General features: G+C 29.3%; 3 protein-coding genes and 2 pseudogenes across 3 annotated transcripts; all 5 read left to right on the forward strand.

The window, feature by feature from the left end:
* The first annotated feature begins 1,787 nt into the window (after positions 1–1,787).
* On the forward strand, positions 1,788–6,246 carry LOC101244907 (ferritin-like catalase Nec2). Its single transcript, XM_004230160.4, has 3 exons — positions 1,788–4,801; positions 4,964–5,189; positions 5,645–6,246. Exons 1-3 carry the CDS (start codon positions 4,389–4,391, stop codon positions 6,014–6,016), a joined length of 1,011 nt encoding a protein of 336 aa, XP_004230208.2. The 5' UTR covers positions 1,788–4,388; the 3' UTR covers positions 6,017–6,246.
* A 950-nt stretch (positions 6,247–7,196) lies between these two features.
* On the forward strand, positions 7,197–10,166 carry LOC101265596 (probable linoleate 9S-lipoxygenase 5; annotated as a pseudogene).
* A 6,298-nt stretch (positions 10,167–16,464) lies between these two features.
* On the forward strand, positions 16,465–23,787 carry TomloxE (lipoxygenase). Its single transcript, NM_001247169.1, has 9 exons — positions 16,465–16,697; positions 20,468–20,760; positions 20,834–21,074; positions 21,155–21,496; positions 21,601–21,686; positions 21,780–21,887; positions 21,997–22,304; positions 22,391–22,654; positions 22,765–23,787. The coding sequence occupies exons 1-9, from the start codon at positions 16,508–16,510 to the stop codon at positions 23,519–23,521; spliced, it is 2,589 nt and encodes an 862-aa protein (NP_001234098.1). The 5' UTR covers positions 16,465–16,507; the 3' UTR covers positions 23,522–23,787.
* On the forward strand, positions 23,773–25,508 carry LOC104644497 (probable linoleate 9S-lipoxygenase 5; annotated as a pseudogene).
* Positions 25,495–25,872, forward strand: LOC138347268 (probable linoleate 9S-lipoxygenase 5). Its single transcript, XM_069295127.1, has one exon. It carries the CDS (start codon positions 25,495–25,497, stop codon positions 25,870–25,872), a length of 378 nt encoding a protein of 125 aa, XP_069151228.1.
* Positions 25,873–27,439: the final 1,567 nt, after the last annotated feature.

Below are 27,439 nucleotides of genomic sequence, written 5' to 3' on the forward strand. Positions count from 1 at the left end.
CTTTCACTTGATACAAAAAGCCCAATACATTTTGGGCCCTCTATCTTTGGCCCAACACTCACATCGAAAGATGTGTAAAAAGGGTAAATCACATAAATATGCTATATCATAAAAATATTTACCATTTTTGTCAATATAATTTTTCTAACTAAATATAACTTTTTTTGGAATTAAGAAAATCTTCGCCTCTTTCTCAACCTTTTTTCCCTCTTCTTCTTGTTATTCTTCTGCTTCTTCTTCGACTCTTTCTTTCTTTCTTTCCTTTTTAACTCTTCTGCTTCTTCATCTCTTTCTTCTTCTTTTTTTATTCTTTTACTTTTTTTTCTCTTTCTCTGGTGTTATTTATCTTCATCTTCTTTTTTTCCTTTTTTATTTTTTGTTCTTTTCTTTAAAATTTTTCATCTAATAACTATATTCCTCAAATCAGTTTTTGTGCATGTCATTATTTTTATTCAAAAACAAGATGAAATGAGGGGAAAAATCTGCAAGTTTGTACAAAGTTACATTTTTAAGCAGAAATTTCAAATATTTAAAATAATACAAGCGAAAGTTCACCATTGCTGGTCATTATAAAGTTTCAAATTTTGAATTCATTATTTGAATTTTACGAATTTGTGATAAATTTGAATATAAAGTTTCAAATTTTGAATTCATTATTTGAATTTTACGAATTTGTGATAAATTTGAATAGGTAGTTCCTACAAATAATTGAAAATGTCGTTTGGAGTTTATATCTCAATTTTAAGAGGGTTTGGTTAAGTTTACAATTGATATTAGGAGAATATTAGATTGAACAATTGTATTAAAGTTGAATTAGATAATACAATGTTAATGCACATTTAATTCATTTTAAAGTTTTTTGATTGATTTGTTACTATTGGATACTTGTTTGATTCATTATTGATATAACTTATCAGTTTATTGATTATCGTCATATCCTTCGTTAGTTAGATTTTCCATTCATTCTTAATTCTCTTTTCTAATTCAACTTTAAATACATTGCAATACAATTTTAATGCAAATTTAATTCATTTCACAACTTTTTGATTTATTGATTACTATTGGATACTTGTTTAATTCATTATTGATACAAGTTTAATTCACTCTACAGATCATAGTCTTGTCAGTCATAGTTACGTTTTCCATCCATTCTTAATTCTCTCTTTTTATTCAAATTTAATACCATTCAATACAAGTTTAAGTACAATTTAATTCATTTTGCAGTTTTTAATCGGCCTAATTTATTTGTTCCTATTGGGTACTTGTTTAATTCATTATTGATATAAGTTTAATTAACTTTATAAATCACTGTCTAATATTTTATTTGTTACATTTTTTTTCATGCTTAATTTATCTTATACCTCAACTTTAATACTTATGTAATACACTTTTGTATTTTTAATTCATTTGCAATTAATCTATTGATTTGTTATGATTGGTTACTTGTTTAATTCATTATTGATACAAGTTTTATTCAGTTTACATGCAGATCAAAGAATGCTCTTTTATTTTCTACATTTTGCATTCATATTTAATTCTCTTCTATTAATGCAACTTTAATATGTTTGTAATACATTTATAATTCAAGTTTAATTTATTTTGCAATTTCTTATGCCTCTTTATTGTTTACAATTATACTACTTCTCTTTTAATAATTCAACTTTAATGTGTTTGTAACACATTTATATTAAAGTTTAATTTATTTTGTAATTTTTTATGCCTCTTCATTTGTTACGATTATATTACTTGTCTAATTAACTAATGATACACATTTTATACAATTTAGAATTATTGACTATTCTACGAAAATAAAGGAAAAAAGTACGAGAGGGAGAAAGAGCAACAAAAAAAAAAGCAAAAAAGAAATAAAGAAAGAAAGAAAGGGAGAAGGAAAGAAACAAAGAAGAAGAAAAAGAGAGAGTGAGGCGCAGAAAAGCAGAAAGAAAGAAAGAGCGAGACACACAAAAAGAAAAAATTAAAGAAGTTGATATAAATGGTAATAATGAAAGAGTATATTTAAAACAAGTAATTAATTTTTAAAAGGAATCCATTCACGTAATTAATTCGTGTAAAAACTCGTTTTTATTAGGGAAAAAACAAAATTATTTTGGAGGTTAAAGTATGATTAAGATGTTTTTAATTCAAAATGACACTAATCCCTCGAATTTGATATTAAGTCAATAATTAAAGTTAATGAATTTTGAATTAGCGAATAATTTGTTTTAGTTATTGAGTTCGTGTTTAAATATTTCTATTCATGTAATAAATTTCCTGTTACAAATATATAAATTTGAGCAAAACTTGATGAATTTTATTTCTCGCATTATAGCTTCCTCATATCTACATGTGATTTATTCAGTAGCATAGCCACATAGTATTAAGGGTGTCCAATTGTACACCTTTCGTCGAAAAAAATAGCATATATACAATTAAAATGATACATGAAATAATTAATTAATCTGCTACTGAATTTATTAATTGCATTATTTATATTATACTTTTTAGTGTTGTTACAAGAATAAGAGACCTTAATTTACATAATATTATTTTAGTCTTTTTATTTATTATATTAATATTTTAATTACAAATATGACAAATTATTATATGATATGAATATAAACACGATTTATGTCTTATTTTATTGGTTAATGGACTACTTTTTTTAGGAGTCATATTTTATCTTCTATTTCTTTTAATTTTAAAATTTTAATCACAATTATATTTGATTTGGATACGTTTCTTTAATAAATATTTATTTTTCTACCATTGATGCACTCCTTTTTTTCCCATCTTTTTTGAGAAATGATTTGTATCTTCTTTTCGAAAATATCTCTCCTTATTTCAATCCAAAATCATCTCTTACAATATTTTTTTTAAATAAATAAAAATTGCTTCTTGAATAAATTGATTATGAGCACGAAAGTTGCTTTTGATAATACGCCTCCATAGAGTTCTCATTTGATGAAGGCTAGTATCGATGTCAACAGCCCGATTGTTTACTCAACACAAAAATTACAATTGTTAATTCAAAGAAGATTCACATTTCACTATGATTTGTGTCATCTAAATCATAAAGTATTAGGAAATTTTTTAGACACAAGAATATGTTAGTGTATACACTTTAATGACTGATTTAGTACAATTATTGATGATATGTTATTTTAAATAGTTATTTTTCTTAAGTCAATAATTATTTGTGTTACTAGACGATTTCTGTCAACCACTAATAAACGTAACATTATTGTATTCATAAGTAAATTAATTAGAGCGTACGAAGTACATTATCTAGACATCTACACAGCTTAGGTTTGGTTTTTGTCAATTTAATTTTGAGCAGTGCCTAGGGACCATTATTTATTAAAGTTCAACAAAGAAATACATGACCTATATGAAAATTAATTATGGATGATTTTATTGAGCTATTTTTTAAAAAATAATAAAAATAAATTCAAGATTAGCCTTTAGTAGGGCTAGTTAGAACAATATGCATTAAAATATTATAGTTTATTTATTTAAATAAAGTATTATACCTTTCGACCTCTAAAAGCTTGTAAAATTGAAAATTATGGATGATTTTGTTGCTAAATTAAATGTAATGTGTGCGTGTACACACACATATATAAAGAATTAATTTGATATATTCTTGAAATTTGCAAAATTCATCCATTTTGTGTGAACAATTTATATATACATATTGGATTAGAGAAATTACTATTTCTTTCGTTCATTATACTTGATTCTGCAGCTCTTTAAAGCGTCTAAATAAATTATACGAATAACTTTAAGTGGGCGTCGATGACTTAAAAGATGCATGCATGGTGGCAATGTGTGGGCAGTAATTAATAAACCCAATTATAATGCTTGGAATCTTTTGGTAATAATATCATTGTCCTAATATTGCTTCATGAATATTATTCACAAATTAATAGTGGAATCATGATTGTCCTGATATTGTCCATGAATATATTAGGTATACATATCATCTATATACTATATATATTGATGGTATATTTTTTATCGTTCAACACCCTTTTACGTACTGAATATATAACATATATGTATCTTCATATATACTATATTGATTATGTCCTCTTTATCCTTTAACACCCCTTTATGTACTGAAAATAAGTAAAAAACTTCATTATTTTCCTAAAAAACATTTTTTCATAAATAAAAATATATCTATAATTTCCTTTCCAACAAATACATGAACCTCACAATTCACATCAAAACAGGTTTGGAAAAATATTAATAGCGCAATTTATTGAGTTTATGAATTTCACATTTTTAGGAATCGTTTAGGAGAGGAGAGATGAATGTGGACCTTGTTCTTGGTGTTATCCCAATAAGCTTCTAACTAATATTACTAGTATATATATTGAACCAAAATGCACACATTTACAACAAGTAAAAAAAAAAAACTTCTTTCTTATTCTACATTAAGCTTAATTATGTCTTTTAAATTACTCTTTATCCATTTCTTAGTCACATACATGGTCCTTAGTGAAATTTTATTCATGTCATTTTCATATGCAACTAATACTAATTGTCCATCAGGGTACCCAAAGAAGGGAGTGGGAGTGGAGAAAGAAGATGTAGACAAAATGCAATTTGCAGTGAACTTAGAGTTTTTAGAAGCAGAGTACTTTTTATGGGCTTCTTATGGATTTGGGCTTGACGAAGTTGCACCAAATTTGCCTATGTCTGGGCCACCTCCTATTGGTGCTAGAAAAGCAAATCTTGATCAACTTACCAACAATATTATTATGGAATTTGCTAATCAAGAAGTTGGTCATCTAAGGTAAAAAATTGAAATTTGGAATCATGAAGAAGTTTGGAGTATTGACGTCGCATATCCAAATTTCAAATCATGATATTATATTGCATGTTCAAACGCAAGCGTATCATGGTGCGAAGTATTTATATAATTAGGTTGTGTTATGTTTGTTTGGTTGTTTTGCAGGTCACTTAACTCAACAGTTGGTGTTTTTCCAAGACCTTTGTTAGATCTTAGTGCTAAACATTTTGCAAAGATATTTGACGATGCTTTTGGGCACAAATTGGTACCTCCATTTGATCCATACAGAGACAGTTTGAGCTACATGTTATCTTGTTATGTGATTCCATATGTTGGATTGGTTGGTTATGTTGGTACAAATCCCAATATCAATGGCTACGAAACCAAAAGGGTAAGTAAATATATATTCTATGCATTAATCCTCCCTAGATAATTTACAAAGAATGATTTTGGAGGCGGGTGATCTTGAACTTTTGACATTGATAGTCCTGTGAACAAAACTTGAAATTCAACAATCGTAACTTTTAACACTAAAGGTTTTCTCACAAGTCAAACAACCATCAAAACTCCAAGATCGCTCATTTTTAAAAGTAATTTCCTATAGTAAATAACCTTAGAAAAAACTAAATACTAATACAAAGACAACTTTCCTTATTCTTCTCCGATTCGCGACTCCTATTTTTCCCCAAAAATAGCATGTTATAAACTAGAACAAGAACGTATTTTACACCCTCAAAAGCAAATGATTCGTAAAAATATGACTTTAAAGTTAGATGAAAAATGACAAATATATTTAAAAAGTATAACCTTTTCTATTGCAAATAATACTTTTTTTTTCTTTCGTAGCTTTTGGCAGGGTTATTAGGTGTTGAATCAGGACAAGACGCAGTTATAAGGATGTACCTCTACGAGAGAGCAGCGGAATTAGTTTCCCCCTACCAATACACGGTGGCTGATTTCACATCTCGTATATCAGGACTAAGAAATAAATTAGGTAAATGCGGGATTAAAGATGAAGGTGTATACGTTCAGTCACCGCTTGGAGCAGAGAATCGGACTAGAAGTAACGTATTATCAGCTAATTTTGGTTCACTTTCCTACAAAAGAACTCCAGCTGAGATTCTAAGGATCGTATATGGTTCCGGAGATGAACATGTGCCTGGTGGATTTTACCCTAAGGGTGCTAATGGGAAAATTGCTAAGGAATTTCTGAAATAGCCATGAGAATAATTAAATTATCATTGTCTACATATGGAATAAATTTGCATCAAATAAAATAAACATGTAGTATGGTGTTTATTTTGAAAAAATAAACATCAAATATTATATATCATATTGGAAAGAAAATAAAAATGCTGTGCATGCAACTATATCTATGCCGAAGGAAATAAATAATTAAAGGTGTAACTATATAAAACAATGTTATGCAGTATGCTTTATTTCTTGCATTATTTGTATTATTATTTTTTTGTACAAAGTGTATGAGGCAACTTCACAACTAGTCCTTTTACGAGTTGATAGTAATTTATCAAACTTTTTAGATTATGGTCTAAAGATTTCTTTTGGACTAACTAGTATTTTTACGAACAATTATCACAATTTAAGGATCTTGGGGGAAAAAAGAGTTAACTTCTTTTTGAGAAAATAATATAGTCTAAAATTTTGTTGACGTTAGATTATAATTTAATGTTATGTCATTCCAAAATTACATTTTAAGCTAGGGCATTTTTTGCCTCTACAATTAGGTTGATTTGTTTTTCTGTAATACGATTGAAGCTTTTCGTTTGCAATGTCAATCTAATAATCTGTTGGTTCAAGAGTTTCGACTCGCCATAAACTACTTACAAAATTAAAATTTAAATAAAATTTTTGAGCATGATAGAAAGCAATTCGTTGTTAGACGATTTAAATGATGATGAAAATATACGATTTAAATGATGATGAAAATATATATATATACACACACACACATTATCTATCGAAAGAGTGCATGATTTTAATTGATAAAATAAGATTAAGAAAAAAATATTTTCGATATTTTTATTTGTTAAAATGATTTTAGAAGAAAGAAAACAAGAATAGTGTTCTCAAATAATATTTTAATTACGAAGAAGTGTTTTAAAAGAAATATATACATATATATATATTCGAAAAAAGACATTTTTGACCTATTTTATAACTATAAGGATATTTTCTGATTAAAGTATTAATTATTTAAATAAAAGTATTTACGATAAAAATATTTTTAAACTAAACTATAATCTTTAAGACATTTTTATTCCTTTTACACAATTTTAACCCTCTAATCTTTAAGTAAAGCCGATATATCTCCGATCATACATGTGAAATATCTATGTGAATTTATAAAATTACGTACTAGAAAGAGTTTGATCAACAAATGGATAATTTATTTCAATTTTCAACACAGAATGTATTTTAAAATAGAGAAGAAAAAAAGGGAGAGGGATTTGATAAGAAACTAATAAAATTTGTGGGATACAATTGGCCACATAGACAGCATGAGAAAATTTGTTCGAATGCATTAAATCACATCTTCTATATTTAGAAGAGAAAGAGTTATACTCTTCGTATACGTTTAATTGTCATGTTTATTTTTTAAAATCAAACAAATTCTGTATACGTTTAATTATTATATTTATTTTTAGAATTAAATTATAAGAATATTGATTAATATTTTATGATATAAATTTTTCATTATATTAACAAAAAAGGATTAAAATTGTTTCTGAACTATTTAAAATAGACCACTTATATCTTCCGTTACATTTTAGTATAAAAAATGCCTCCGCTGTTATCTAAGAGAACACATATATATATATTCTAAGTACAAGTCTGACCGCATTTTCTTTGCAAATCAGGTATGATTATTTTGTTTATTAGACATGTAACAAGACTCTAATTATGTATCTGTCTAACACATATTTGATATAGGCTTATCTCCCAAGTGAAACACCAGAATTGTTACGAAAATACAGAGAAAATGAACTAGTAGCCTTAAGAGGAGATGGAACTGGAAAGCTTGAAGAATGGGACAGGGTTTATGACTATGCTTATTCAATGACTTGGGTGATCCAGACAAAGGCCAAGAGTATGCTAGGCCTGTCTTTGGAGGATCATCTCAGTATCCGTATCCTCGTAGAGGCAGGACAGGACGCGAACCAACCAAGACAGGTTAAGACATTCACAGTATAATAGTCTCAATATGATTGACAAATTAAGTTGTCTTGACATTTGCCTTTTACTGTTTACAGATCCTAATACGGAGAGCAGGATCCCATTGCTTATGAGCTTAGATATATATGTGCCAAGGGACGAGCGATTTGGACATGTGAAGATGTCAGACTTCTTGACATTTGCTTTGAAATCCATTTCTCAGCTCCTCCTCCCCGAGTTTAAGGCTTTATTTGATAGCACGCCTAATGAATTTGATAGCTTTGCGGATGTACTTAAAATCTATGAAGGAGGAATCAAGTTGCCTCAGGGGCCTTTGTTTAAAGCCATTGTGGATGCTATTCCTTTGGAGATACTAAAACAACTCCTTTCTACTGATGGTGAAGGCCTACTCAAGTACCCGATACCTCAGGTTATCCAAGGTATTTATCTGAATTTTAACATGATCAAAATCACATTTCCTCAACTTTTGGTAATCTAAATTTTATACGTTGGTCTAAGTAGAGGATAAATCTTCCTGGAGGACGGATGAAGAATTCGGAAGAGAAATGCTAGCAGGAGTCAATCCTGTCGTAATTAGTAGACTACAAGTAAGAAGATATTAGTAGCTACCATCAGTTAACTACTGTTTTTAGTGATTTTTCGTGCGTTTTGAAAAAGTTGGCTTATTTGTTATATGCAGGAATTCCCTCCAAAAAGCAAGCTGGATCCTAAAATATATGGCAACCAAACCAGTACAATTACCAGGGAGCAAGTAGAGGATAAGTTGGATTAACAGTTGATGAGGTAATAAATTGTTCAATCAACTTTAATGAGTAGATTGTAGTGACAAATATTAATCGATAAAGAGTATGTACTACTATTTAACAGGCAATCAAGACTAACAGGCTATTCATATTGAACCATCATGACATTCTGATGCCGTATGTGAGGAGAATAAATACGACAACAAACACAAAAATGTATGCCTCGAGAACTCTGCTCTTTCTGCAAGGTGATGGAACTTTGAAGCCACTAGCAATCGAACTAAGTTTGCCACATCCAGACGGAAATCAATATGGTGCTGTTAGCAAAGTTTTTACACCATCTGATCAAGGTGTTGAAGGTTCTATTTGGCAGTTGGCCAAAGCCTTTGCAGCAGTGAATGATTCAGGCGTGCATCAGCTCGTCAGTCACTGGTAAAAACTTGTCCAAAAATTAGTTGTATAACTCCAATGTGTTGTCAAATTTTAATAATCTAAAGCACTTTGTTTATATCTTGTCAGGCTAAACACACACGCAGTGATGGAGCCATTTGTGATTGCAACAAATAGGCGACTAAGTGTACTTCACCCTATTCATAAGCTTCTCCTTCCTCATTTTCGTGATACGATGAACATAAATGCTTTAGCAAGACAAACCCTAATCAATGGTGGCGGACTTCTTGAATTCACTGTCTTTCCTGCCAAATATTCCATGGAACTGTCATCAGTAATTTACAAAGACTGGATTTTTCCTGAACAAGCACTTCCTGCTGATCTCATCAAAAGGTATGTAAATGTAAAACCACAAAGCACTTGTAACTTATAAACTCTGTACTAAAACAATAGATTTTGTGTTATTTTCTTACTAACTGGACCATAATGTTACTTAATATCAGAGGAGTGGCTGTTGAGGACTCAAACTCCCCACATGGTGTTCGCTTACTGATTCAGGACTATCCATATGCTGTTGATGGGTTGGAAATTTGGTCAGCAATCAAAAGTTGGGTAACAGAATATTGCAACTACTATTACAAATCAGATGACGCGGTACAGAAAGACGCTGAACTCCAAGCCTGGTGGAAGGAGCTCCGCGAAGAAGGACATGGCGACAAGAAAGATGAGCCTTGGTGGCCTAAAATGCAAAGTGTGCAAGAGCTCATAGATTCCTGCACCATCACTATATGGATAGCTTCAGCACTTCATGCAGCAGTTAATTTTGGGCAATACCCTTATGCTGGTTATCTCCCTAATCGGCCTACATTAAGCCGGAAATTCATGCCAGAGCCAGGAAGTGCTGAAGAGAAATCCAGATAATGTATTCCTCAGCTATTTAGTTTTTGGAGGACTGCAGGACAAAATATCTTTTTTCCCAACTATTTTTAAAACTTTATAATATAAAAAACATAATATTAAGAAAGGAGAATTTGACATTTCTTAATTATTTATCCATTTTCATTATTAAAAAAGGATAAAAAAATTTTTTTAACTATTATACTCTCAAATAATTTTTCTGAATAAAGTAGAAATTTTTTTAAAATTTTAAATTTTTAATTCATCTATTTCATAATTAATAAAAATGAAATACTCTATCCATTCCATTTTATATGTCATTCCTTTTCCATAAATAGCTGGATCACAATACTCACCATTTTATAAAATTTATGCATAAATTATCATATTTATCTATTATATCCTTAGTTAATTAATCTTGAAAAGAAATTCATCATTTATTATAAAGTTGACTTAAGAAAATATTAAATATAGGTAGAGGAGTAAAATTACATTATTTCTTAATATAACTGCATAGTAAAAAATGGAATGAATTCAATTATTGTTTTCTTAATAAATGTATTAATTTAAGAGTGTACAGGTAATTACAAACTTTGAGAAATAGTAAATGCATCTTTTCAACTCTTAACGCAATATCTAGCGTGCACGCACTGTATAATTTGTTAATAGTTTGTCCTTTTTTCCTAAGCATAAAAAGAAGTACTTTATTGCTTTATTTAATTGCTAACACCATATTAAGAATACACCTCAAGGTTTTATGCTTGAATCATCAATAAAGTAAGAAAATGAAAGCTCGTAGAGTATAAATTTATTTTTCATACTTTTATGAGAAAATTATTTTTCCCAATGTTAAAAATCTTATTTTCATAAAAAATTAAAGAATGAAGTTGAGAAAATCAAAAATACTATCGAACATGTCCAGAAAGTATTAATAATCAAATAGTCAGAATGCTTACGTGCTATTTTTTTTACATATACTTTTTTTTTTAAGATTTTATTTGTGAGATTATATTAAATATATTGAACGGTCAAGTGTTATTTTCCGTGAGAAATCTACACATATATGTTATATTAAGAGAATATTTACTATTTATATCTTTCTTCATGAAATACATATAATATAGTTTTAACGTACAAAATTTATTGTTAAACAAGCATAATACATTTTAAAACACCTGTAATACATTCATATTACATACATAATTCATTTTTAATACATCATAGATTTATCATAATATTGTGATCATGCATTGGCATTTATTATAATAAATAAAAAAAGATATCATTTAAATCAATAATTATTTATTAAAAAATAAATCAATATTTTTTCCGATAAGGTAACTACTCGGTACTATCTACCCCGGCCCAGTGTCATGATGGGCCTAACTGTATGAAAGGCTTCCATATGGGCCGTACTAGTGAGCTGGACCAGCCACTAGCTTTCACTTGATATAAAGAGCCCCCAATACATCTTGGGCCTTCTATTATTGGCCCAACACTCACGTCCAAAGAGGTGTAAAGAACTCGTTTTTATGTGGGAAAACAAAAAACCAAAGGACAATTGACAGAAATCACGATAGAATAGACGGTTATTTTCTATGTTATATTTCTCTTTTATTAAGTTCTTTTTTTTTTGGTTTTAGGACACTATTTCCCGATTTTAATATTGAGTCAATAATTAAAGTTGATGAATTTTAAACTAGCTAATAACTTGTTTTAGTTATTGAGTTTGTAATTGAATATTTCTATTCATGTAATAAAATTTCTGATACAGATATATAACGTTTGAGCGAAAATCATTGAATGTTATGAAAACTTGTCCTAACATTATAGCTTCCTCATATATATTTTTTACATGAACTATATTTAGTCTTCAAAATATATCAAGTTAGCTTTTACAATTGTACAATTTTAAAAATATTTTTAACTATAGAATTTATCTTTTGACAATTTCAGAACTCAAATTTAAATTATTATTATATAGAATTTTTTTTCTTTAATATAGAAGAGCCATGGTAGGACGACCATGGCTATGAAGAGTTGTACAATTAGAAAAAATAATTGTACTATGTACTTAGTCTTGTCTTATTCCCTCACAATAGCCTTTAAACACGTGTAATAATGTAAGTCCATTCTCTTTGTATCATTATAAATTTACTATCTATTATAAATTTTAAATTCTCAACAATTATTAACTTCATCATATAATATGCACCCAATTTATTTTTCAATCTTCGATATATATATTTTTTACATGCCCTATATTTAGTCTTCAAAATATAAATCAAGTTAGTTTTTATAATAGCACAATTTTAAAAATGTTTTAAGTATAGAATTTATCTTTTTTGGCAATTTTAGAATTCAAATTTTAAAATAAAAAAGAAATTTAAACATTAGAATGCAAATTTGATAAATTATCAATTAATTCTAAATATTACTATCTTCTTGTCTCAAATAAAAAGGGGGATTTATTTCTTTTTAAGTAAATTATCTTATTTTTAAAATATTACTATCTTTCATGAACATGCTATATGACAAATTTAAATTTTAAAATTATTTCATATGTAGTTGTAGTTCATAAAAAAAAGAAGATTATTAAAAGATTTATCAATTGAATAAGGACAGAACACATACAAACACAACTTATGCTTTGAAACTACATGTAATATCTTTCACTAGAGGCATAAATGACACAAATATTTTAAATATGAATCATATTACCATGATTAAAAAAAAAGTAAAACAAATTTTTATCATACTAAAAAGGTAAAATTATTAATACAAAAAATATTTTTATCTTTATGATAGACAAAATAAATGTAATTTTATTCGATTTTTTATTATTTTGCTATAAAAAAATTAATTGAATGAAATTGCAGTTGTGCAAGTTGGATATAGAGTTTTTAATATTTTTTAATAAAATAAATTTATCACTTGGCTTTATATATTTATAGTCAATTAAACTTGTCACTAAATTTATTTTGATATACAAACTATGACTTGTTTCGATGAAATACCTAAACACTTCACACATTTTTTGTTCAAAATTTGAAAAAAAAAACTTCGTGTGCGTGATTATAAATGCTTATAGATATAGTTATAATAACCACATAAACATGTCATCTCAATTAATTATATCTACATTCACCAAATTAGAATATGCTTGAGGTTTATCTTTTTTTTATTCAGTCGAATACATAAAATTAAAGAAGAGGACATATTTATATTCAAAAAATATTGTAATTTAATTTAATGTTAATGTCTAACATGATGTTAAAATGAACTTTAGATTACATACTCTTTTAATATTAATCGTGATAACTTATATAAGTTATAAGTTATTTTTTGATTTTATAAAAATAAAAAAAGTATTTTAAAGTCTAATGCTCATTATACTCTTTAATTTATTTACGTAAAATATTAAAAAATTAATTTATTATTTAAAAATATAATTAAATAGCATATGAATATAACTTTAAGATCATAATATTGGACCCATTAAAGAGCTTTTCATATCTAGTCATTTGTACAAAGTGTATGAGGAAACTTCACATTGTTTCATGCCACGTGGTGCAACTTGTGGCTTTGATCTATCCATAACTAGTCCTTTTCTATGAGTTGGTAGTTATTTATGACTACATATGTTCTAAATATTTTTTTTTTTGGACTAATTTACAATTTTACGAACAATTATCACAATTTAAAGATCTTGTTAAAAAAAAGTTGATATTTTTTTAAAATATACTCGGCTCGCCATGAACTACTTACAAAACAAAGAAGCAAACAAAATTTAAATAACTTTTTGATGATGATGATAAAATGTAATTCGTTGTTAAACGATATAAATGACGATGAAAAAATATTTATCGCATTTTTCCTTTTCAACAAGTTGGTAAGCTAAACTGAGAAGCAAAAGTCAATAATCATTTGTGTTGCTAGACGACGATCTTGATTTGCATGGCGATTTTTGTCAACCGTTAATAAATGTAACATTATTGTATTTTATAAATGATTACATTATTGTACTTTATGATATTTTTATTGTATATACTCAAGACCATATCTAAAGATCTCGTCAAAGACTTTCGAGTATAATGATTAAATGATTCTCTAAGACAACCAACGTGTTATAGACTAAAAGGCAAATTTTCGGGCTCGTTTGATCACGTGAGATGAAATCATAATATGAAATTAAATTTTTATTTTAATATCAATTTAATTTTTTTGCTCATAAATATTAAAATAAAAATACTTCAATTTTTATATAATCTTACCAAATAAGTAAAAATTTATAACAAAAGTATAATACACTATTAAATTTGTTATTATAAAAAAATACGATATTTACTGATTGAACTTTAATTCAATAATAAAAAAAAACTAAACCATCGTAATAGTATATTACTCTTTAATAAAATTGAGAAAGTAAAATTCGAGTTCAAAATTAATTACTGATCTTTATGATGATAATTGATAATTTTTTATAAAGCCAATATATCTCCAATCATACATGTTAAATATCTATGTGAATTTATAAAATTACGTACTAGAATGGATAATTTATTTCAATTTCAACGCAGGATGTATTTTAAAATAGGAAAAAAAAAAGGAAAGGGAGATTTGACAAGAAAACAATCATATTCGAAAAAGACATAAATAATACATATATTAGATTCTAAATTTGGCTTTAAATTTTAATTTTGATCCTCAATTTTCATAATGCACAAATAGGCACTTTAACTATCCAACTTTTAAATAAATAAACACATGAGTCCTACATGACACAATACATGTAGGACATCACGTAGGATAAAAAATAACATGTCGGATGATATATGTGTCTATTTATTCAATTTTATACAAATTTAAGTGTCTATTTGTGCACATCTAAAATTGAAAGACATAAATATAATTTGAAGCTAAATTAAAGAGTATATTTATGTATTATATATTGGAAAGAAACAGGATTCAACTTTACTAGTCCACTAGTTTTTTAGTGGTATACAATTGGCCACATAGACAGCATGAGAAAATTTGGTCGAATGCATTTAATCACGTCTTCCATATATAGAACTCATATTCTTAGTGGAGAAAGAGTGTTTCCTATATTTTAATTGTCATATTTAATTTTAAATTTAAAATTATAAAAATTTTAATTAATATTTTATAATATATCTTAATAATGTAAAAGATTATCATTTATAATATTTTTAAATTAGTTTGTATGTTTAATTTTTTTAATGAAAAAATTAAATTAAAATAGTTTAATTTAATTTTAAAAATTTATGGAATTAAATTTCAAAAAGTGTAAAATTTATATTGAAGTGGACGGAGGAGGGAGTTATATTTATTACTAGGAAAAAGGGGAAAGTACGAAAGTTGAGAAGATGATGACAAATGACTTTTGCAAGTCATATTTCAATGAGTATTTTCAATTAAAATCAATTTTCTAATTAGTAAAAAAATAGGAATAATGTCCAACTATCTCTCAATCTATGTCTGAAATATTAGAGATACATTTATATTATACTAAGGTCCTATTACTCCCCTTAATTTATTTTATTAATAATTTTTTTATCTCTTTTTAGCTTATGTGGCACTATCTTGTAGGCTCAACGATGATTGACTTTTTTTTCGAACTAGTGCTACGTAGGCTAAAAAGGGATAGAAAATTACATATAAAATAAGTTCAGGGGTAATAGGACCTTAGTATACTATAAGTGTGTCTCTGCGATTTCGGACATAGGTTGAGGGAATACTTGGGTATTTTCTCAAAAATACAGTGACATTTAAGAAAAATTTCTCAAAAGAAAAATATGTTCCTTCCATCCATTTTAATTATTGTTTTAGCTTAATTATGGGATCTGATTTCTAGATATAAAAAAAGATTTTCGTTGAGTATATATATTTTTTTATAGTCGTAAATATTTAAATTAGCTAGTTTTGGTCATTTGAATATCTTCGTATAGCTACTTCAATTAACTTTGTTTTTTATTTTAAAAAAATAATATATCAAGATATAAAATAATAAAATAAATAATCGTAAATATTAATGATCATAATTCATAGATAAATCTTAAATTTCTATTTGCATGTAAAAATAATTATATTAAGTGAAAATTCTGGGTGAATAATTTAACATTCATCAGATACACAATTTAATATTTTTATAACCTATGAATCAACATATAATATTATAATAATTTTATGAGATATACATAAAATAGTTAATATTACAAATAGACCTAATTTCACTTTCCATTGGCTCCGGTGTACGACAAATAATTTATTTTCAAAAGGCCAATTAAAAAAAGAGGACCAATGGATCTTTTGTCTTTTTCTATTTTTCTTTCCCTATTTTCCACTTGTAATTAAATTCTTTATTTTCTTCCTATAAATGTGAGACATATCCCTCTTGAAACTTCACAACCAAACTCATCATAATTTTCTATCTTTTTTCTTGTTTGCTAAGAAAGTTATCAAAATGATTTTGAACAAAATTGTGGATTCCATTACTGGAAAAGATGATGGGGAAAAAGTGAAAGGAACAGTTGTGTTAATGAAAAAAAATGTTTTGGATTTTACTGATGTAACTGCCTCAATTGTCGATGGTGCTCTTGAATTCCTTGGCAGAAGAGTTTCTTTTCAGTTAATCAGTAATTCTGTTCATGATGGTCAGTATTACTATTTTTTTTAAAAGTTTATTATTATTTTGTATTTAATAGGTACATATTCGTTAATATTAGAGTGTCTAATAGGTAATAGCCTTAGTTGAGGTGCTTAAGTGAATTACGAGGACAACTTTAAAGGGCCGCAGATAACTTATTATATAATTTAGATGATATTTTTTTGAGATTAAGAAGAATTAAAGTATTTAATTAGTTATGAATTGACATTTCTTTTATCATTATATTCTAAAATTTCATGAGCTTTGAGTGTTGGAAAAAAGAATATATATTATCTTCCGGAAGAAGTTTTTAGGAATATCTTTTTTGGTGAGCTTATCTTATACTTCCTCTGTTTCAAATATTTGTTAGAATTTTCCTTTTTAAGAGTAAAATCATATAAGATTTTATAAATATTTTAAAATATATATTTATTATATTGAAAAAAGAAGAATTATACTAATATATAGTTCTTTTTATATAATTATCCAATTTAATCTAACTTAATTTTAAAAATTAATAAATATATCTTAAAAATAATAGCGTGAATCTAAATTAATTAGAGCGAGGTACATTATCTAGACATCTACTCAGCTTAGGTTCAGTTGTGGTCAATTTAATTTAGAGCAGTGACAATATTCATTAAAGTTGGGCCAACAAACTAATACACCTATATGAAAATTAATTATGGATGCTTTTATTGAGCTATTTTTTTATTTTTGAAAGTTCAATATCAGCCTTTAGTAGGACTAATTAGAATTATATGCATTTAAATTTTAAAGTATTTATTTGAATAAAGTATCATACTTTCGACCTCTAAAAGCTTGTAAAATTGAAAATTATGGATGATTTATAACTTAATAAGAAACAAATAACGGATAAGTTAATAAACATAATACCTACTATCTAAAGTAATAAAATAATAAAAGTCAAATTTTAGAATTTTAGACATCGTTAATAAAATTAATTTAATAATATATATCTCTATCTTTTTTAAAAATCAACATAGACCAAATAAAACGGAAAGTTATTAAATAAATTTTCCAAATTAACAAATTGCTAGCTGTCGATTGTTAGATATTTCTGTTTTTCGCAATGTATATTTTTTGGAATTTGAAAGTAGTTGAGCTAAGTTTTCTTTCAAAAAAAGTTGTTTTAACTCATTTAATTCAATGTGGATATAAAATGATTATTTTTCTATCGATAGTAAAGTTAAAATTATTGACTTTGTATATTTCTTAAGAAAATATAAATAAAGAATAATTTACTATATCATTTATTAAAAATAAGTATAATATTTTAAAATATAACAAAAAATAACTATAATTAATAATTACAATAAATAGAAAACTTAATATTATTAAATATTTCAATATAATATAACAAACAACTATTATTTTCTTAAAAAAAAGAAGGTAAAATCCAACTTTACACGGTAAAGGTCCTAATCCATACACATAATTTCCAAAACCAGAAACGTTATAAATTAAGCACGTGTAGGTTATTAAAAAAAGAAGTCCCACACTGGTCCCATATAGTTTTTATTTATCTAATTAAAAAGAAATGAACTTTAATATTTTTTGTTTATTTTTATTGATTATTTTAAAAAATAATAATTTTCTATTCGGGAGAGGTTTTCCGCTCCGGTCGTCCGGAATTTTTATTTATTATTTTTGACTTATCAAGAAAAAAAGATAAAACTTATTCGTATTGAGTTTTTACACAGATTTAATACATGCATGCCACGTGTTTAAATTTATAATTCATTTTATTTAACCTTAATTAATTAACATGTGTTTTACTTTATTAAATCACATAATAATATAAATTGAATTAGTTTGGTGTAAATACTCGATGCGAGTAAATATTTTTTCTCCAAAAAAGACACTTTTTATTTTTCATATTTGAGCCTTATCATTAAATATTTATTCTTCAATTTATCTTTCAAGACCTAATATTAAACATAAAATACTAAAATAATGTGATAAGGTATCTATAACAATAATTATTTTCTTATTGAATGTGACAAATTAAATTGTGACAAATAAAATAAATGAAATATATGTTCTTTCACAAAATCAATACATAAATAACATCTTGTTTTCTAGTTTACCCTTTAAAGTCATTAATCTTAAAAGTATACATTTATCCAATATAGAAAAACTATTTAATTGATTCATGTTTATTCAACAAATTAGTTAATTAAGGCAAATTAATTCATGCTCATTCATTAAAAACTCAACTTCAAGGGAGTAATAAATAAGAATACAACAATAAACTCACATAATTTCTCAAGAATCATAAAAATTAAAATAAGGAGATACTCTCTTTAATCCTATTTAGTTGTCCACTTTAGAAAAGAACACATATTAAGATAACAATAATTAATATAGTGAAGTTACAGTTTTACCCTTATTAAATATGATTTCAAAAAGGATGAATTAAAAGTTAATTTTTTTTAAGAAGTTTAAATGAGAGTATAATAGAATTTTTTTTTTATGTATTTTTGATTTGTCAAAATGAACAAGTAAATAGAGTCATCTAAAAAAGAAAATATAGACAAGTAAATAGAAACGGGGAGAATATAAATAAGAACCGCATGAGTATGTATGTGGGGAAAGGAAAACATGTTCAATTTAATTTTTTTTGTTCAACTACTATTTCTTCTGTTCAAAACATGTTCAATTTAATTTTTTTGTTCAACTACTATTTCTTCCGTTCAATTTATTTATCATGTTATACTTGTTAAAAGTTAGTTTGATTAATTTTTAAAAAATTAAATTAAATTATATTAATTTAATATTTTAAATAAAAAAATTTAATACTAAAAATTATACAAAAATTACTATAAAATATAATTATTTATATATTAATATAATAAAAAAATATATAATAAAATGAGGATCTAATCTTTATAATTTGAATCTGAATAAAAAATCATATCTATTAAAAACACAGAGAGGGGTATAATTTAACGTGGTCCAAAGTCCAAACTCAACCATAGGGGCCTAATGAACATTAAATCTACACGTTTTCTTGAAATATATCTTGGACACGTGTGTATATATAAATTAAAAAGGTCAATGATTTAAATATTTTTTTTGTGGAAGTAAATGTTGCTCATTTCTAATTGAATGCTAACAATATAAACTCAACTAAGTTTAATTTTATCTGTGAAAAGTAAAAAATATTTACACAATTCAGTAAATCAACTCATATTTACACGTAAATATTAATTAGTAAGTTGTAAGTACATTGTAATTTCTTGGTTATTCTATATTGGGTGTGGGAACTTATTTCAACCGATGTGGGTAAATAACTCATGAAGGGGAAATTTAGAGCAATTGACATAGTTGTCTTTGCGTGACTTAGTAAATAAATAATCGCTAGGTTATCTATATCCACTTCCCTCGAAGGTATATTCTTATTTCGCGTGTACAAAATATTTTTGTTTTAATTGATTTGTATTATATTACGTAAGGTATATGTATTTATTTTTTTAAAAATAAATAAATAAATTATTTTTTGATTTTCTTGATTATTTTTGACTCTCCTAAGAGCTTCTACCTCTTTTGCTTCCTTGGTAACTCGAACTCAGAACCTTCGGGTTGGAATTGAGGGGTGCTTACTATCTGGGCTATTCAACTTTATAAAAATTTAAATACTTATTTGTGCAAACTTAAAGTTGGAGAACATATATACGACAAACAAAGGCTAACTTTATGTATTATGACTTCCTTATTTCTTTGGGAATGATTGGAATTCTGTTTCATTTGCAGCTAATGGTTTAGAAGGGAAACTGAGCAATCCAGCATACTTGGAAAATTGGATTACAAACATTACTCCAGTAGTTGCAGGGGAATCAACTTTTAGTGTTACATTTGATTGGGATGATGATGAGTTTGGAGTTCCAGGAGCATTTATTATCAAGAATTTGCATTTCAGTGAATTCTTTCTCAAGTCACTCACACTTGAACATGTCCCTAATCATGGAAAAGTCCATTTTGTATGCAATTCTTGGGTGTATCCTGCTTCTAAATACAAGTCTGACCGCATTTTCTTCGCGAATCAGGTATGATTATTTTGTTTATTAGACATGTAACAAGACTCTAATTATGTATCTGTCTAACACATATTTGATATAGGCTTATCTCCCAAGTGAAACACCAGAATTGTTACGAAAATACAGAGAAAATGAACTAGTAGCCTTAAGAGGAGATGGAACTGGAAAGCTTGAAGAATGGGACAGGGTTTATGACTATGCTTATTACAATGACTTGGGTGATCCAGACAAAGGCCAAGAGTATGCTAGGCCTGTCCTTGGAGGATCATCTCAGTATCCGTATCCTCGTAGAGGCAGGACAGGACGCAAACCAACCAAGACAGGTTAAGACATTCACAGTATAATAGTCTCAATATGATTGACAAATTAAGTTGTCTTGACATTTGCCTTTTACTGTTTACAGATCCTAATACGGAGAGCAGGATCCCATTGCTTATGAGCTTAGATATATATGTGCCAAGGGACGAGCGATTTGGACATGTGAAGATGTCAGACTTCTTGACATTTGCTTTGAAATCCATTTCTCAGCTCCTCCTCCCCGAGTTTAAGGCTTTATTTGATAGCACGCCTAATGAATTTGATAGCTTTGCGGATGTACTTAAAATCTATGAAGGAGGAATCAAGTTGCCTCAGGGGCCTTTGTTTAAAGCCATTGTGGATGCTATTCCTTTGGAGATACTAAAACAACTCCTTTCTACTGATGGTGAAGGCCTACTCAAGTACCCGACACCTCAGGTTATCCAAGGTATTTATCTGAATTTTAACATGATCAAAATCACATTTCACGTAGAATAATTTTTAACGCCCTCAACTTTTGGTAATCTAAATATTATACGTTGGTCTAAGTAGAGGATAAATCTGCCTGGAGGACGGATGAAGAATTCGGAAGAGAAATGCTAGCGGGAATCAATCCTGTCATAATTAGTAGACTCCAAGTAAGAAGATATTAGTTGCTACCTTAAGTTCCACTTCTATTTTTAGTGATTTTTCGTGCATTTTGAAGATGTTGGCTTATTTATTATATGTAGGAATTCCCTCCAAAGAGCAAGTTGGATCCTAAAATATATGGCAACCAAACTAGCACAATTACCAGGGAGCAAATAGAGGACAAGTTAGATGGACTAACTGTTGATGAGGTAACTACTACTTTTATGTTGATACTAGCTAAATTGTTCAATCAACTTCGATGAGTAGATTGTAGAGACAAATATTAGTTGATAAACAGTTGGTAGTACTATTTAACAGGCAGTCAAGACTAACAGGCTATTCATATTGAACCATCATGACATCCTGATGCCGTATGTGAGGAGAATAAATACGACAACAAACACAAAAATGTATGCCACAAGAACTCTGCTCTTTCTGCAAGATGATGGAACTTTGAAGCCACTAGCAATTGAATTAAGTTTGCCACATCCAGACGGAGATCAATTTGGCGCTGTTAGCGAAGTTTTTACACCATCTGATCAAGGTGTTGAGGGTTCTATTTGGCAGTTGGCCAAAGCCTATGCAGCAGTGAATGATTCAGGCGTGCATCAGCTCGTCAGTCACTGGTAAAACTTGTCTGAAAATTAGCTGCATAAATCCAATGTGTTGTCAAATTTTAATAATCTAAAGCACTTCGTTTATATCTTGTCAGGCTAAACACACACACAGTGATCGAGCCATTTGTGATTGCAACAAATAGGCAACTAAGTGTGCTTCACCCTATTCATAAGCTTCTCCTTCCTCATTTTCGTGATACAATGAACATAAATGCTTTAGCAAGACAAATCCTAATCAATGGTGGTGGACTTCTTGAATTGACCGTCTTTCCTGCCAAATATTCCATGGAACTGTCATCAGTAATTTACAAAGACTGGATTTTTCCTGAACAAGCACTTCCTGCTGATCTCATCAAAAGGTATGTAAATGTAAAACCACAAAGCACTTGTAACTTATAAACTCTGTACTAAAACAATAGATTTTGTGTTATTTTCTTACTAACTGGACCATAATGTTACTTAATATCAGAGGAGTGGCTGTTGAGGACTCAAACTCCCCACATGGTGTTCGCTTACTGATTCAGGACTATCCATATGCTGTTGATGGGTTGGAAATTTGGTCAGCAATCAAAAGTTGGGTAACAGAATATTGCAACTACTATTACAAATCAGATGACGCGGTACAGAAAGACGCTGAACTCCAAGCCTGGTGGAAGGAGCTCCGCGAAGAAGGACATGGCGACAAGAAAGATGAGCCTTGGTGGCCTAAAATGCAAAGTGTGCAAGAGCTCATAGATTCCTGCACCATCACTATATGGATAGCTTCAGCACTTCATGCAGCAGTTAATTTTGGGCAATACCCTTATGCTGGTTATCTCCCTAATCGGCCTACATTAAGCCGGAAATTCATGCCAGAGCCAGGAAGTGCTGAGTATGAAGAGCTGAAGAGAAATCCAGATAATGTATTCCTCAAAACAATCACTCCTCAGCTGCAGACATTGGTTGGAATTTCCCTTATAGAGCTCTTGTCAAGGCATGCTTCGGATACCCTTTACCTCGGACAGAGGGACTCACCTGAATGGACAAAGGATCAAGAACCACTTTCAGCTTTTGAGAGGTTCGGAAAGAAGTTGGGTGAGATCGAGGATCGAATTATTCAGATGAATGGTGATAATCAGAAATGGAAGAACAGGTCAGGGCCTGTTAAAGTTCCATATACTTTGCTCTTTCCCACCAGTGAAGAGGGACTCACAGGCAAAGGAATCCCCAACAGTGTGTCTATATAGAACTTATTATTGTATCCCCTTGTTGTGCTTGTTTCTTCATATTAATTCCCAATAATATCACCAAATAAAATTCTAGTTACAGTAGGGCTGTAATGTTGTTGGAGTTACTGTAATTATATTGGCTATAATGTTGTTGGAGTTATCGTAATTATATTGGCTATAATGTTGTCGGAGTTACTGTAATGTTGTTGAAGTTATATGCTATATTCATAAACTTTTTTTTGTAATGTTGTTGGAGTTATTTTTATGTAATGTTGTTGGCGTTATATGTTATATATGTGTTTGGAGTTAATGTTGTTGGAGTTATTCTAGTGACAAAAACTGGTACTCGTATTTGACAGGTAATCAAGAGTAACAGGTCATTCGTATTGAACCACCATGACATCATTATGCCATACTTGAGGAGCATTAACATGTCCGCAAACACAAAAGCCTATGCCTCAAGAACTCTGCTCTTCCTACAAGATAATGGAACTTTGAAGCCCCTAGCAATTGAACTAAGCTTGCCACATCCAGACGGAGATCAATTTGGTGCTGTTAGCAAAGTATATACACCAGCTGACCAAGGTGTTGAATGTTCTATTTGGCAGTTGGCCAAAGCCTATGCAGCTAATGACACGGGCATTCATCAGCTCATTAGCCACTGGTAAAACCTGTTAGAAAGTTTTAAATGAAATACAACTTACCCATAACCAAATTCAATGAATTATTTAGTAGTTGGAGACATTTTGTTATTACCTTCTCTGGTTAATTACGCATGCAGTGATGGAGCCATTTGTGATTGCAACAAATAGGCAACTAAGTGTGCTTCATCCCATTCATAAACTTCTTCATCCTCATTTCCGTGACACGATGAACATAAATGATTTAGCAAGACAGATCTTGGTAATTGTGGTGGTTTTGTTGAGATGTTCCTATTTCCTGCCAAATATTCCATGGAAATGTCAGCAGTAGCTTACAAAGACTAGGTTTTCCCTGAACAAGCACTTCCTTCTGATGTCATCAAAGGTAATTGAAAAGCCACAAAAAGCACATACCTGTACTAAATACAGAAGATAAACTCACTAAAATAACCTCTCTCTTTTTGTCATCCTGTTAACATGACCATAATGTTGTTCAATTATAGAGTAGTTGTTGAAGACTTGACCTGTCCACATGGCGTTTGCTTATTGATTCAGGACTATCCATATGCTGTTGATGGCTTGGAAATTTGGTCAGCAATCAAAAGCTGGGTAACATAATATTGCAACTTCTACTACAAATCAGATGAGACAGTTCAGAAAGACGGTGAACTCCAAGCCTGGTGGAATGAAATTCGTGAAGGAGGACATGGTGACAAGAAAGATGAGCCCTGGTGGCCTAAAATGCAAACTTTGCAAGAGCTCATAGATTCTTGGATAGCTTCAGCACTTCATGCAGCCGTCAATTTGGGTAATACCCTTATGGTGGTTACTTAGTTAATCACCCTACATTAAGCCGAAAGTTCATGCCAGAAGCAGGAAGTGCTGAGTATGAAGAGCTCAAGACAAATCCAGACAAGGTATTCCTCAAGACAATTGTTCCTCAGTTGCAGACATTGCTTGGAATTTCCGTCTTAGAGATCTTGTCAAGACATGCTTCATCAGATGAGGTTTACTTGGGACAAAGGGATACCCCTGAATGGACAAAGGATCAAGAACCACTTTTAGCTTTTGAGAGGTTTGGAAAAAAGCTGAATGATATCGAGGATCGAATTATGCATATGAATGGTGATCATAAAAAATGGAAGAACAGGTCAGGGCATGTTAAAGTTCCATATACTTTGATCTTCCCCACAAGTGAAGAGGGACTCACAGGCAAAGGAATTCCTAACAGCGTGTCTATATAAACGTAATGTTTCTTGATATTAATTCCCAATAGCTTTTGCAGTCAATTTTGGGAATTAGTCTTATGGTGGTTACCTTGTTAATCGCCCTAGTTTAAGCAGAAAATTCATGCCAGAACCTGGAAGTGCTGAATATGAAGAACTCAAGATAAATCTAGACAAGGTATTCCTTAAAACAGTGGTTCCTCAGCAGCTGACACTGCTTGGCATGTCTGTCTTAGAACTCTTGTCAAGGCACGCTTCGGATACACTTAACCTCGGGCAGAGGGACTCACCTGAATGGACAAAGGATCAAGAACCACTTACAGCTTTTGAGAGGTTTGGAAAGAAGCTGAGTGATATCGAGAATCAGATTATACAGATGAATGGTGATCATAAAAAATGGAAGAACAGGTCAGGGCATGTTAACGTTCCATATACATTGCTCTTTCCCACAAGTGAAGACGGACTCACAGGCAAAGGAATTCCCAACAGTGTGTCTACATAGAACTTATTATTCAATCCCCTTGTTGTGCTTTGTTTCTTCCCAATAATATCACTAAATAAACACTTCGTTCCAAATAATGGCTACTTAAAATAGATTTTTAAGAAAAATAAACAAGACTAACATTTACGTCTATCCACTTTTTAAAAAAATTAAAATCAACTCAGGACCAAAGTATCCAAGAACCATGGATCCAATTTTTCATATTTATGCCCACCTCTTCAATTTCAACCCCTGATTCTAACTAAGGTTGATGTGTGCATTGGAAAAAAGGCAAGTAAATATAATACTAAAAATTAACAGTTTCTCTAGTGTATTAAAAAATCTGAACTACCCCTTAAATACCCCATATTATTAATTTTCCTTGTCTAAAGCAGATTAATACACCACACAAGTACTAATCATGTAATCTTAGCTGTTCACTCTTCTGTCATTCAGATATAAATCTGTTGGATTTTCATATGCTTAACTTGGTTTAAAGAAGTCTATATTGTACATTAACTTAAATGACCATCGACGTGGCACCTTAGCATATTCAGACCTACCAACAGATCGTATAAATAATATGTTATATCCCTAAAAGGTGTCATTAGCTAGCAAATAGCAATGAGCTCTAAAATCATATCGATGGTATGATCACACATCAAGTGCTGAAATTTGTTCATTTCAAAATTTAATGCTCTGATCCATCAACGTCATCTTGTATTTTACTTACCACTCTCAAGAAATATCCTTGTAAAAAATAAAATTATTTTTTGTTGTAAGTAATATTTGCGAGAGTTGATCGATATTAACTCTTGTATTCAGGTTAGCAAATCAGAAAAAATAAAAGATGAAAAGAAAAACACAAAGAACTTTCCGAGGTCCATAGAACTCATTGTGTGTCGTTAAGAAATTTAATCCCCTCAAGTAACTGAGGTTGCAGTTAATTCCTCTCGAGATAAAATGGATTAACCATTAAAGAAAGTAGTGGTACCTCAAACTGCAATAATTTCTACAAATTTAAAATGACAACAATGAATCACACACGGACACAATCGATCGATTTTATTTTGTAAGAAATGTATGCAAGAGGAGGGAAGAATTCGATTCAGAAAAATTAGAGAAAACCTCTCTATTTATTGTCAACAAAGGTCGCAGCTCATTGGAAATAAAACAATCTTTCAGAAAGGCCACGACCCTTTGGAAAAAGTACAACCTGTCAAACGGTCACAACGGAAAACTATACCTGAAGAATGGAATACAGATTGACAAGTACAAAAGGGTAGGCTTGGCTATTAATCTACCCTCATTGAATCCTTTAGAAAAGACACAACTATTTATAAAGGTCACAGTCTTTCGACAAAATCACAACCCTCCATGAGAATCGCAACACTTCATTTCCTGTTCATACCTTTAGAACCCAACCAAAAATACATAAGATCCAAATTAAGTCTTGCATATTGTATATTTGAGTATTGAGTATTTCCGATAAATATGCCTAGTACAGAGACAGAAGTGACCATGAAGGCAAATCTTTAAGACAAAAAGAGAAACAACACATAAGACTCCAAAAATTACATACTCATGA

Source organism: Solanum lycopersicum, chromosome 1 (assembly GCF_036512215.1).
Source record: "Solanum lycopersicum chromosome 1, SLM_r2.1".
NCBI classification, from domain to species: Eukaryota; Viridiplantae; Streptophyta; class Magnoliopsida; order Solanales; family Solanaceae; genus Solanum; species Solanum lycopersicum.